Consider the following 15,016-nt stretch of genomic DNA (forward strand, 5'->3'; position numbering starts at 1 on the left):
ATCGAAGTATAATTAACAAGGTGAAAACATTATCAACCTTAATAATAGAAATAAATCTAAGTTTCCATCTGCGTTTCCTGGTCCCATGATCTGTCCACCTGCGATTTCTGTTTGTGGAGCTATCTCAAATCAACCGTTTTCACAAACTTGACCAATAACTGTGGTTGAATCATAACAGACAATTCAAAATGAAACTAACAATATCCCAGATGAAATGTTGCAGCAATCGTTCAGGAATCTCAACACAGATTTCAGGAGTGTATTCGTGCAGGAGGAAGCCATCTTAAAGAAATAATTGTCAAAAAGTGATAGATGTTATTAATAATTCTCAAATGGCAAGTCTTGAACTTTACATTAGTTTGAATAAAATCATTTTTGTCCTTCCCACTAATGTTGTATGGTTTTTTTAAGATATCGTTATTCTGTGTCACTCTGTATAATGTGGGATTAGTTCAATATAATAATAATAATTGATGATTATAAAAAAATCACATGGATAAAGAAGTAATAATCAGTAAGTAACGTACTTGGAAAATTAATAGTTGAGTAATCTCATATTGGACTGATACAAATCAGTAAGAAATTATACAAAAACTTATTGGAAGCTTTGATTATATAAATGAAAGATTGAGTGAAATGTTACTGAGCTACTGAAGAAATGAACGATATAGTGTAAAGAGTGTATAGTAATGAAGTAGTGTAAGGAAATGTAGAAATCTAAAATTAAAGCTAATGATAATTTTATTCGAAATTAAAAAAATAAATGCAAAACATCTCTGCTACTTTTCCCAATTGTCTCAAGTTGAGTAAGATTTGTCCAGTGTATAAAATAGGCGATAAGACACAACCTGACAGTTACCGCCCTATAGCCATTGTCCTTATTATTGGTAAAATTATTGAATCTGTTATGTTTGCCCAAATGTATGAATACTTTGATTGTAATAATATTCTATATTGTCATCAGTATGCTTACAGACCTGCTCATAATACAATAATGGCTGTTGAGACTATTGTAAATAGGATCTTGGAGTCTTTTGAAGACAGATTGATTACAGGTGTTGGCTTATTAGACTTGCGAAAAGAATTTGATTGTATCTCTCATAGTATCTTGTAAACGAAATTGCAGTTCTATGGAATTGTTGGAAAGGAACTAGAACTGATTGAATCATATTTGAATAGAAAGCAAGTTGTAATTGTTGATAATATAAAATCGGAAATTTTTGATGTGAAATCAGGTGTTCCTCAAGGTTCAATCATTGGACCCTTTCTCTTCCTAATATTATTAATGGCATTCACTGTGGTGTGATTCCATTAGGCTTGCCTATACTGTATGCAGACGATACTACATTAATGTGCTCTCATAAGAATATGTCAGGTGTTAAGACAAAGCTATTAGAATGTATACAAGTATTCAAAACATGGCTTGAAGCAAATAAACTTGTAATTAATGATGATAAGATAGAACTAATATATTTCTCACTGATTAATGGAAATGAAAATCAAGCTGTTAAACTTCTAGGTCTTTATATTTATAGTAAATTAATATGGAGGGAGCAAGTGAATATGTTGTGCAGAAAACTGTCTAGAGTGACATATCTTATGAGAAAATTAAAATACTGTGTAAGTTCAGATGTACTCTTAACAACTCATTTTGGTCTATTTCATTCCTTGTTAGCATATGGAGTTATACTCTGGGGAAATAGCACTGCCACAAAGGTACCCATTCTTCAAAAGAAAGTAATAAGAATTATTGACAATCTTAAGCCAAGAGAATCATGTAGAGACAGTTTTGTAAAATTTCAAATCATGACAGTGCCAACATTATACATCTATAAAAATTTAATTCAAGTAAAAAATAATTTCTATAACTATGACAGTATTGGACACTCATATAACACGGGAAATCGATTAGATCTTGCTATTCCTCAAATTAGATTATCAAAAACTCACAAAAGTCATCTTTATCAGAGACGACTGATGTTCAATAAACTTCTTTTATGGGTGCGGAATCTGCCGGAAAAAGCTTTTAAACATGTTTTAAATAGATGGTTAAAGAACCACCCTTTTTATAATATAAATAAATATCTAGTATCTGACACAAATACTATTCAAAAATAATAATCTCTAAAGAATTAGATTTTATTTCATTATAATTATTATTATATTATTTATTGTATTATTTTTAAGAATATTTAATTATATGTATACATAGTATTTAGAAAAACTGACTGTATTTTGACGTAGCCTATTACAATTAAGTTTTTTAACGGCAATAAAAATATTCTTATTCTTATAGAATACTAAAGTTGGAGAAATTAGTTCTCAAGCTCTGATTCCAAAAACTCGAAGTGCTTTTTAAACCGAAACACCGTTTTAGAACCTCCCTCATGTATAAATAAATATTCATTCTCTGTGGAATAGACAACACAAGGTCATGCATTTTTCACTATGTGGAGTAGTTTTATGGCTTTGATACGAAATGAACAACAGTTGTGTAGGGCTCAAGATCTGAGAACAAAAAATATTGATTTTTGTAGTATTGAAGCTAGGACCTTGTAAGTTGATCCTTGGAGATTGTAAAGGAGAGTGGACTTATCCATTCAACTGAGGGAATGACAAGAGTTACACATCCAACCCTTTAGCGAATCGATATGGTTTTTTGATGACATTCACTTGGACAAGCAAGCATTAGTAAAACAAGTTTCAAGTATAACAAATATTCTAGCTCTCTAAACAGAAATATGAGTTCTTTCGTTTTCCAGAACATGCTTCTACGATTTCTACAAATAATACAGATAAGATGAGCACATTGCTGACGTTTCCCCTATTGGAAGAACGGTATTTGTTTTTTACTAGTAGTTCTATGAACAGTAGACCTCGCGCAGTTATAAACCGCAGCTTCCTCTAATACTGTCCATCAGAGTAAATTCTATCTTGTCCTTTCGTGTCGGCGAGATATCGGTGTGTAAATGACTAATGGCTGTTTAAGTTTTTGTATCGACAATGCTAATAATATTTTGTAAACAACTACTATTATTATCAAAAGCTTACCGAGTTGAAAGCAGAGAAAAGTCGGGATAAAATACTATGCTACTTTGAGTTATCAATGCATGCAATTACTAATCCTGTCGATAGCTTATTTATGATGAATAATATTCTATAGTCTGATTTTTAGGGTAATACTGGCTTATGAAGGAGGCTCCTTTTTCTTTTATATTATCCTTAAAATGTAGAATTTCTAATAAACTTGTAATTTATATACGCCGACGCGCAATTCAAAAAGTAACCTGTATACCTGTTAAATTTCATGAAAATCTATTGCCGCGTTTCGCCGTAAATGCGGAACATATAAACATACAAACACATACACGACTTGAATCTTAAGCTGCGTTTACACCGGAGTTAATAACAAAAGTTTTTAAAATGTTTGTTATTAACTGATTTTGATAACAAAAGTCATTAACATTAAGTTAATTACATTTTCTCTAATAACAAGGAATTTTCTGTTAAAAACACGAGTTATTAACTTTTGTTAAGAGATATTTTTGAGGATTGAGTCAAGTTAATAACTCGTGTTATTAACTCCGGTGTAAACGTAGCTTTAGACCTCACTTCGCTCGGTCAATTAACACAACTAGTTTCGAGCACTCATGCCATTTTCAAGAGTGTTAAAGTGCTCAAAACTAGTTGTATTTATATAAGACGGTATAAAGAGGGTACCGTACTAGTGATTTCTATAATAATCAAGTAGCCCTATTAAAATACTTAATTTATTTGTATTTTCTCTTATTGATTGTATTTGTGTGGTGTTGCAGGGCAGACATAGCGTTGATCGGGTTGGCGGTGATGGGCCAGAACCTGATCCTGAACATGAACGACCACGGCTTCGTGGTGTGCGCCTACAACCGAACCACCGACAAAGTGGACGCCTTCCTGCAGAACGAAGCCAAGGGCACCAACGTCATCGGCGCAAAGTCCCTCGAGGACATGGTCAGCAAACTCAAGAAGCCCCGCAGGGTCATGATGCTTGTCAAAGGTAATTCACGCCAACCACCTCCTATATGCGCATGTCTCGAGAAACTTAATTGATCCAGTCAATGGAAGGTTGTAGAGGGAAAAGTTTGGAAGACAATTTTTGATCTCTCATTTCTGTTTATAGTAGTAAAGAGGTAAACATATCAAAAGTCCCCTCCCTGTGCTAATGAGTGAGGGTGGTTTAAAGGTATCATGTTTTGGTTTCTTGCATATATCTCAAGAACTATATGTCTCAAGGTCTTTGAGACACTAGATTAAATACAAAATTGAAACTTTCAAAATGACGGCATTTCCTAAAACATTCATCTGGCAACGTTTTTCATATCTCTTATAGTTTTCGAGGTATCCGAGCCATAAGGTGTGACATTATGGAAAAAACACGGTTGCCTCCAATTTTTTACTCTTTTTGGCCTCATACCTTTTCAATTATCGATGAAAAAATCAATGCTGATCATTAGCTTGTGGAGCATTAAATTCTCTTCAATTAAATGTTTCATTTGTCTTCTTGTTTATGCTACAAGAAGATTATCATTGTGATATGCCATTGTTACTTCTGGTTCTGTTTTTATAATTAATATACTCAAAAAATTTACGGTATTGTATTTTTCATCATTGTAAAAAATAAGCACAACTCGCACTCCGCGCTCAGATTTTTCTTTGCGGGTGCTATTTTTCCGTAAATAATTAGTTAATTTTTGTTTTGTAAAGTGTTTTTATGGAAATAAATTTTGATTTGATTTGATTTGATTTGCATTTCCCTTGAATCTTGCAGCAGTTTCATTGTTCAGTGTGAAATATTCAATTGCATCAATTGATCAATAATTAACAATGGAATGCTTGGAACTCAATTTTTGATGTTGCAGCTTTGTTTGGTCTAGTGAGAAGTTAGAAGAAGTACCCTCCTTACACTTTGTCATCCCAAATGAGAAAGTGTAGGAATAAGACAAAAGCACTTCTTGCTTTAATAAGTTTAAAAGTGAATCAATAATCTTGTTTCTATCATCGATAATATTATAGATATGAGCTACATTTTACCGTTTGCTAAACTCTTGATAAGCTCAATAGAATAGCTTAGTTATTCGATAGAAAACGTTCCAAAATTTTTTTCCTGAGCTGCAAGATGTATCAATGATATCAATGACATTTCTTCCTGTTTAACTCACCAGAGTTCACAATTGTTCCCTGGACAATAACTAGCTTGGTTATCCATATTGATATTTCAATATTGTGATCTTACAAAATTACAAATATATACATTTTTCAAACCTACGTGAAAGATTAGAACAGTGGTGTTTCATTATCCTCGAATGTAAGTTCTGTCAAGAGCTCTAATAAATTTAGAGATAGAGAATAGAATTGTCAAAAGTTTGGTTTTATGGCTTTTCGATATCAATGTTTGTGATATTACAAACTGTGCACCGTATGACATTGAAATTCATTTTTTGTGTTATCTTCTTATCAAAAAGCGTATATTACAGACTAGAGCCATAACTTGCTAATCATTTATTGTTTACTTTTGGAGGGAATACAAATATTTTTCCACTAAATCTTGAATCGGGTAGTTTGTTTTGATTTTTTAGAAAGTGAATTATTAGAAGATATTTCACTCTGGAAGACATTACTCTCAAAGTCATTACTACGATTGTATTTAAGTTTACAATAAGATAATCAATGGCTTCAAATAGGACAAACATCTAAAACCCAGATTTTTATTCTTCTATGTTAAGATGTCCTTCCACTTTATCGGCTTATACGGTGTTACCATAAATAACATAAATTGAAGGGTGAAAATCATGAATCAGGAATGTAAACAATAGAGAATACCGTAATACTTATCTCAACATTAGAAGAACACAAGTTTAAAATATTTTTATTGAGTTTAATATTTATTGTCATTTTCTGGAGATGGCAGGTTACATTGTATTGGTATTTTAGTGAATTGAAAAAAATAATCATTATTCAATATTTTCTCTTCCATATTTTTAAATACTTCTGGTTATTATTTTGACACTATCAAATGGTTCAATACTGCATAGCGATAGCAGATAATTTATTTTTCTCATTAGCTCTTTCACAGGAAATTATGTTGAATTCTGTAAACAATAGTTGCTTTTCCAGACTGACTTCTCAATTGATCGAGTTAAAAATCAGGCAGGAGTAAAAAACAGTTCATATCCTATGTACTATGTAGCATTTTATATAAATTTGTGATTAATGTTATCTGACAATAAATTCAAATTCAATAATGGGATAGGAAATCGTGGATCAACTCTATCACAGCTATGCCTACAAGAAATGATAAATGTAAATATAAATTCAAATAAGGATCGTGTAGGAAATCAGGGATAATCAGCGTCATAGTCATTCCTACAATCTATGAATACTAGGTTCTCGATCGGACTCTGTAGTCAGAGATGTAGAATTTTTCCACTGATATAAACAAAATAGAAGTTGTTAATTTAGTAGAAAAGACGATAAGGCCTGGTTTCCGAGCTCGGGATTTAGCTAAGTTCTAGACTTTGAACAGCTGGAGTCAAAAAATTGGCTTTCCAAAACGGGGCGTAGTCGTAGTCATAGTCAAATTCACGTTTTAATTATATTTGAAAAATTATAGAATTGAACACACAATAAAATAAAGAGAAAATAGTGTAAATTTCCAGCTCTTTTGAATTATTTAGGAATGTTTCATTTCGCCAAGGAAAACGTTTCCAATTATAGAAATGAGAAAATAAATATTTATTTTGCAGCAACTTTTTACTGCGACTACGCCCCGTTTTGGAAAGCCAATTTTCTGACTCCAGCTGTTTAAAGTCTAGAACTTACCTAAATCCCGAGCTCCGAAACCGGCCCTAAGTCTTCAAGTAAGAGTTGAGAAAGAGTTAATAAGTAGAAAAGACAACTTATTGTAATTTTATTCCATCGTGAAATATTATTGTGTATTCCTACTACATAAGTTGAGTATGGAACCTCGATATAGTAAATTCCCCGTTATAGTGAATTTTTCATTGAAACGTCCATTATAGCTTGTAACACCCCGATCTAGTACAGATCTCGTAATAGTACACTTTTTGATCGGTCCCTTGAGATGTATCAAGGTTTTAATGCATTACCAATACAATATGAATATCTCGTGTTATTGGGTGGGCACGTTAAATTCCCGGTTAAAGTCGTTCCCGGCTAAAGTATGACAGTCGTAAGGCCCATTGACGGCTTAAATTATATATTCAGGCGAGGTGAAACTTCCATCAGGAATTCCCCACCAATAAAAGCCATACGAATATTATTATTAATAATATGAATATCTTTTTAATTTTATTCTCATCTGTCGCATTTATTGTAATGGAATGATGATGACGTAAGCATTTTTACATGGACAAGAACGTGTTTCGAATTGCAGCCGGCTCGGCCGTTGACGACTTCATCCAGAAACTGATGCCTCTGCTGGAGAAGGGTGACATCATCATAGACGGAGGCAACTCTGAGTACCAGGACACATCGCGCCGCGTCAAGGAGTGCCAGGCTAAGGGCATTCTCTTCGTCGGCTCGGGGGTGTCGGGTGGCGAGGATGGAGCCCGCTATGGACCCTCCCTCATGCCCGGCGGCAACCCTGATGCCTGGCCACATATCAAGCCCATATTCCAGGTGAGGAAAGTGATAACTCTTTTTTCATCAAAGAAATTATCATATAATAATCAATTTTTTCATTCATAAATAAGATAATCATGAAAAATATGAGACTAGAATCACAGATTAAACATAATAGCATTGATGATTTGATTAAGACTGTGCAAAGGCTAAAAATAAACTTTCTATTGGTGATATTTTTCAAAGTTTTTCGATTTGTATATCATCAAGCTATCAAAAGTAAAAAGTTTTCTCAACAAAACATTTTTTTCCATCATTAATTTTTGAGATATGAGCGCCTAAAGTTTAAATTTTTGTGCCAGAACATTTCAAGTTCGGTGAAAGATAAAATCATGAGATTTTAAGGATAGATTCTTCATGGTATTGTTGATCTAATAAAACAAACATTTTCTGAAAATATCAATTTTTGAGAAAGTTATTCAATTTACCAAAAATAACTCAACTAAAAATATTTTTGGGCTGTTTTGTTAAATTGAATAACTTTAACAGAAAATGATATTTTCAGAAAATTTTTGTTTTATTAGATCAACAATACCATGAAGAATCTATCCTTAAAATCTCATGATTTTATCTTTCACCGAACTTGAAATGTTCTGGCACAAAAATGTAAACTTTAGGCGCTCATATCTCAAAAATTAATGATCGAAAAAAAATGTTTTGCTGAGAAAACTTTTTAATTTTGATAGCTTGATAGTATACAAAATATATGCTCGCTTCGCTCGCCTGCATTTTTCATTTGAGCGTTTTTATCATATGTTAGGACAATCCAGTCGGGGGTCCAGACTAAACGTCTGGCTAAACGGATATGGCGAGCGAAGCGAGCCTGACGGCTAGTAATATAATATTCCCAGGATTAAAGTAGCAGTACCCAATCAATTTCTCCGCGATAAATGCATTTAAATCTTCAACTTGATGCCAACCTAACAAAGTCAACTCAACTTAATTCCAACCTGACAAAATTATTAATTTAGTTGCCAGTTAACAACTGTTTCGAAGAGGTACTCTATCTAGATTATAGTTCTATAGTAACATATGATACGGAAATTTCAATTATAATTAAGAGATTGGGAGAAGAAGAATATACATGCTAAAAGACAAACTTGAAACCCTTAAAAACAACCCTTAGAGTTAAAATATTGCCAAAAGATTTCTTAGTGCGCCTCTAAAGGGCCAACTGAACATACCTACCAAATTTGAACGTTTTTTGGTCCGGTAGATTTTTAGTTCTTTGAGTGAGTGAGTGAGTGAGTGAGTCAGTCAGTCAGTCAGTCAGTCAGTCAGTGAGTGAGTGCCATTTCACTTTTATATAATTATATAGATAGAAGATTTGGAGTTGTGGATAAAGATTGAAATTATGCAAGTAAATTGAAACTTAGATCAAGAACTGAATTTTAACTTATAATCTGAGTTGAAATCAGTTGTTGATCGATTAAGCTAATATTCCATAAACTCATGGGTTATAACTGGACTCATAATAGGGGTTTGCAGTTAAGAATAAGGTTGGAAATTATAAAAGTTTATCGATAAAGTTTAGTTCTTGAAAACTTAAATTGAAGTATAATTAAGCAGTTTTATATAAGTATATATAAGCACAAGGTTACCTTATTTTTCCTCTCTTTATCATTTTGATAATGTACTTATTGTATAAATGAATAAATGAATTAGAATAGATTCATAATTATTTGATTTTATGACTCATAATTTATCCTGAATCCTATCCAGTTGTTCGTTCATTTATAACTGTTTGTACAACTAATGAAATACAGTAAAGATACATCCAATAAATAATATTTCACAAGTAAGTGGCTTATCGTCAAATCACAGTGTTTCTCATTTATATGTAAAAACCTCTCATAACGTTAACCTTTCATTGCTTTTTCATTTTTAGATCGGTTACTAGTAATCTAATTATACAAATAATATTTACAAAATTGGGGTGGTAGATTCAAGTGACTTGATTGAATCAATTTTAGCTACAAAAGTTATTCATCCGTAACTCATACCGTAGTATGAAAGTGCGTAAAAGTGCGTAAACGTTTATCCAAATATTCATGATGTTGGAAATTGATTAAGAGTATTTTAATTTCGAGGTGTCTATTTCATGAATAATTTTCTCAGATTGCTCAAATAAGTGGCACATTCCCACATTCCCAAGCCTTCACGTATCTCAAATCCTTCTAATTTTAAAATTGATATTTAATTCTGGAACTTTCCAGTACTACTTTTAATTGGATTGAAAAAATGATGATGTAGCTTCATCATCGAAAAAATTCAGTATTCTGACGGTATTATGAAGCTGCATTAACCTTCAATAAAACAATCAATCCGTTGGAAACTAGTTGAATTGCTTTGGGCGGTATTAATTTTGTACGAGTCACTTATCAGTTCAATTTTCTTGACCTTCTTGTCTATGTCATGGTCAATATTTGAACGCCGTCAAATAGAGATTAGCATTTATTGACATAATCTTGTTACTGTATTTATAAAAATCAGAATCCACGTATTCAGCTCGATTTTATTTCAAATAATTCTTGAAGCAGCTCATTAATTTATTTTGTTATTCAAAAAATCTAGAAAACTTCATTCACACTAAATGTGAAATATAAAATTAGATTTTAAAAATGTTTTAAATTTATTGTAATGCAGAATGAGAACTAAATAAGAATAAGAATTCAAATTCAATAACCACTAAAGGATTCTCAAGAGGTTATTGTACTGGAATATAATTATATACTTCAAAGAACGTTTATCTTTTGACTTTTTGTAATGTAGCTATTGGCTGGGCCTAAACAAAGTACCGATAAAAATTTGCATGAATGATAAAATCAAACCTTATGACGCTAATTTGGCGTCGACTATCGTCCTCTGGGGCACTTTATGATTTATTTATGTATCTATGATCCATCTAATCAAGATAATAATAGTATTCGTATTTTTCATTTCTAATACTGTAGTTATATGTTTCTTACAGTTGAAAACTCTTCTTAAACTTTGATGTAGTAAATCTTATCATGTGAACCTTATCAATTTAAGTATTCTCACTAACCTTATTTCTCGACTTTATTATTTTAGAAATTCTGTTGCTAACTTCTTGTATTAGATATCCTTAATATGGAATGAGAAGGACTTGATATTGTCAAAAACACCAACTTACAAAATCAATTTGAATAAGTACTAGTTGTTACACATCAACTCCAGTTTACTAAAGATTGATGATGGGTACCTAAACCACTATCTCAAATTGTTTTTATAAATTGGTGGTTTTGACAATATAATAGTCCAGACATCAAGTTTTCACACACCGATCTCCAGTTTACTAGAGATTGATGATGGTGTAACAACCTAAACCAGTTTCTCAAATTGTTTTAATAAATAAGTGGCATTATTCATTTATTCTTCATTTACAATCAACTTAAGGACAAAGAAACAGACTATAGTCCAAAACTTCTTTTTATCTCAATTTCATAGAATAAATTGTCCAAATAAAGGTTATGTGCGACTTTTCAATTCTTCACTAACTTTTTCCACATTGAAACAAAAAACAAACACTTGAAACAATTAATTTTGAATTTAGAAAGATTAAGATCCAAATTGATAACAAAATTATTTGTTTTGAAAGCATCAAGTCGTTTTCATTCAAGATTGGGATTCTTTACGATTTTCAATATCTTATTGTTCAATAGTATTATTGTAATAGTATATTGTATTTTATTCATTGGTTCATTAATTCATTCATTTACTTATTCATTTACACATAAAATTCAGGTGAAAACATTTTGTTGTTTATATTTGCGTTAATTTGCAGGGCATTGCAGCGAAAGCGGGCGGTGAGCCATGCTGCGACTGGGTGGGCAATGGTGGCGCCGGCCATTTTGTGAAGATGGTGCACAACGGCATTGAGTACGGAGACATGCAACTGATCTGTGAGGCCTACGACCTCATGAAGTCCGCGCTCAACATGACGCCTGATGAAATGAGCAAGGTCAGCAATACATCTCCTCATTCATCCCATGGTCATGATATGAGAAATTCTCATTTTTCAGTACATATGATGAGAGGGAATTGAATGCTCTACAACCTCCTTATTCATTCAACTCTCATGATCTGAGACAGTGGCGGCTCGTGATCTTTTAGCTTGGGGTTTCAACCTCATGATCTATTGGGGAGAAAGGTCAAGAGGATATAGAGTGTTAAGCATAATCAAGTGTAAAGGTAATCAATAATAATTTTAAGGGATTACCCCCCCCCCAAAGATTAAGCATATTTTCTACAAATATAGATTTTTTCCATCTTCATATTTTTCTTGTTTGATTTTTACTTAGGGAGTTGGTCTACCATCATGTTTTATTTTACACCTATCCTCAATATTAATAATGTTTGTCTTCAACAAATACTGAACCTTATTCATATTTCTTCATCAAAATGCTGTTATGGTAACACAATAAATTATATTCACACTCTCACTAAAAGAAAATAGACATACTAGAAATATTCACGAATACACGAAACACACTAGAAATTACATATATTCTTCAACACGCAAAACAAATTTATATAACGAAAAATAACCGTATAACCTCAAAACTTAGTTTACCGCTTTTTTACTGCCACCAAATTCTAATTTATTGGTTCAGGATGACACTGATACTGAATCCTTATATATTATACTGAATCACGAATACTCACGATTCATTCCGAGGTTTACCGAATGCTTCACTTGCCTCGGCTAGGTTCGGCTACTCTCGGATGAACTCGTGCAAACGTGGTTCAGGCAGGATTGTGAATCAAATTCGTGCTAGCAAACCGACTCCCCTCCTCCGTTCTACTACCTCACCCAGCCCTGTTTTTGGGTTCAGATTGGGGAATGAACACTGCTTTCCACCACCATCCGTCTCGTCATGCCATTCGGTGCTGTTTCAAGCAAGTCACTCCGGCACCGGCCGCAACACATCGACGTTTACGTAGATGAAGAATGTTGTGATGTAATTTCATGAGTATAAAATTAAAATATAATTATTTGAGTTGCAAATTCATCATTGTATAGGAAGTTGATTCAATTCTGGGGGTTCAATTAACCATAGGACGAGCCGCCACTGGTCTGAGAAATCCTAATTTTTAGTTCATACATCATGAGAGGGAATTGAATGGCTACAACACCATGATAAGCAACTTTTTACGTTCATTGTTGGAGAGTGATATCATAGAGAAAATACAACAGAAGGTATCCCATGGTATAGGTCGTTTATGTTCCAAATTTCATGCTGATTTCTGTTGACTCAAGCAGATTACTGTTGACTACTGTCTATTATTATTTTCATGGCCGGGTGAGAGTGTAAGAACGGCACAGTATGAAAGACCACAAGCGTCACATAGCTTCATGAAAAAGAACTACTACCACTATCGGCTTGAGTTAAAAGTGAAATTTGGAACATAAATGCCCTATATCATTTGATATATTTTTATGCTATATTTTCTCTATAGTTATTATGCTCCAAAAAGGAAAAAATTAGGAGCTAAAAAAAATTAGGACCTGTTTAAAAAAATGATACTTTCGAAAATGTAAATCACAAAATTAGGAAAGATATTAAAAAAACCTAGATTGGACATAACTTGAAGCAATTTATAAGGTTTAAGATGTATATGGTTGGTCATGTCGGTGTGGCGCATTGTTTCCAAGATATAAGAGTTTAAGCAAAATACGGAAAAATCAACTTCCAAGTCACCCTCATCCCCTCAACAAAAATGGTTGGGATTGGAACTTTTGATTTGTTCACCTCCTAACAAGTCCGAACAAAGTTGCAGAGTCAAAAGTATTTCAAACATTTTACTCTACACCTTTTTTTGAGCTTCCGTTGCCTGGTCTAGTTTGATGAATTTAGATATCGAGTTGTCTGAAAACTAATTAAGTTGCATATGATACTTCTCTCAAGTGCTCAGTTCATTCTGCTAATTGTTATGTTTTTTCTATGTGGCAGGTTTTCGAAGAATGGAACAAAGGAGAATTGGACTCATTTTTGATTGAAATTACTACAAACATTCTCAAATTCAAGGACACAGATGGTATGGAAACACTAATAATTAATTTCGTGCTATTCTCTGATATTTGCTTACTATCTTATTCTACTTGTATATTTCTATTCATTAATTAATCAAGTTCAAATGTCAATAACACATAACAATTCATCATCTTGTCCCACAGTCCATATTCTTGTAGTCCTGTATGATTCCACACGAAAATGTTACAATAAATCAATAAGTAGCCTGACATGTTCCAAAATACCTGGAAACAGATAGGGGTTGTTTTAGCCAGCTAAAGTGCTATTTGATAACTCTGGATTGTGAACGCCCCATCTGAAACCAACTGCTATGAGCCACAGAGATGAAGGAAGAGATTCCTTCTACTTTGTGTATAAGCTAACTGCAATAGCGCTCCAAGCAGATAATTTGTGTAACTCAAAGTTTATAACCTCACTTTTGCTACCAAATATGACCAAAAACAGATATGGCCGCCGTTTTAACAGAGTTAGCTAGAGTTAGCGGACTCAAACGTGCGCTGTCTGCTATTTTTTTTCTAACGTACTTCTATAGCATTGAGTTAACACAGACTTAGCAAATAACAGAAGTTAGCGAATAGCTCGACTTAGCCAGCTAACTCCAACATTGTGAATACCCCTATTAATTATTGCATTATTATTATATTGAAATCACATGTAATTGCAGGCAAACCTCTGGTGGAGAAGATCCGAGACAGCGCGGGTCAGAAGGGCACGGGCAAGTGGACAGCAATCGCCGCACTGGACTACGGCATGCCGGTCACCCTGATCGGAGAGTCGGTGTTCTCGCGATGCCTCTCCTCGCTCATCGACGAACGCCACAAGGCAAGCGCCGTGCTGCAGGGGCCCTCGACCACCCTCTACAAGGGCGACAAGAAGAAGTTCCTCGACAGTATCAGGCAGGTGGGTGCAGACAAAAATCACTTTCAACTTATAGAAATTATAGCATAAGAAAATACCCCAGTGTGTAGGGCAGGGCGTTCATGCCCTAACTCGGTAACAGTTCCAAAATTCACTGTTAACTCAAGCCGATTGTCCTAGTTGTTATTTTTCGTAAAACTATGTGACACTGGCAGTCTCTCATACTGTGCCGTTCTAAAGACTCTCACCTGGCCAAAACAGTAATAATCGACAGTTGTCGACAGTAATTGGCTCGATTTAACAAAAAATGGTCTTGAAATTTGGAACATAAACGACCTATAACATGGAATATCTTCTTAGGATATTTTTTTCTAAGCTTTCAATCGCTCAATATATTCACATGATCAATTTTTTTTAATGGT

The 15,016-nt window shown here is 33.4% G+C and overlaps 1 protein-coding gene across 1 annotated transcript in view; it reads left to right on the forward strand.

Annotated features, from left to right (window-relative positions):
* LOC111057817 (6-phosphogluconate dehydrogenase, decarboxylating) overlaps window positions 1–15,016 on the forward strand; it is a 28,981-nt gene that overhangs the window by 9,674 nt on the left and 4,291 nt on the right. The window contains exons 2-6 of the mRNA XM_039423242.1: window positions 3,816–4,036; window positions 7,433–7,677; window positions 11,486–11,662; window positions 13,656–13,740; window positions 14,401–14,636. Of these exons, the coding sequence (XP_039279176.1) occupies window positions 3,816–4,036; window positions 7,433–7,677; window positions 11,486–11,662; window positions 13,656–13,740; window positions 14,401–14,636 (964 nt within the window). The remainder of the gene's footprint in view (window positions 1–3,815; window positions 4,037–7,432; window positions 7,678–11,485; window positions 11,663–13,655; window positions 13,741–14,400; window positions 14,637–15,016) is intronic.

This window comes from Nilaparvata lugens, chromosome 3 (assembly GCF_014356525.2).
Source record: "Nilaparvata lugens isolate BPH chromosome 3, ASM1435652v1, whole genome shotgun sequence".
Taxonomy (NCBI): domain Eukaryota; kingdom Metazoa; phylum Arthropoda; class Insecta; order Hemiptera; family Delphacidae; genus Nilaparvata; species Nilaparvata lugens.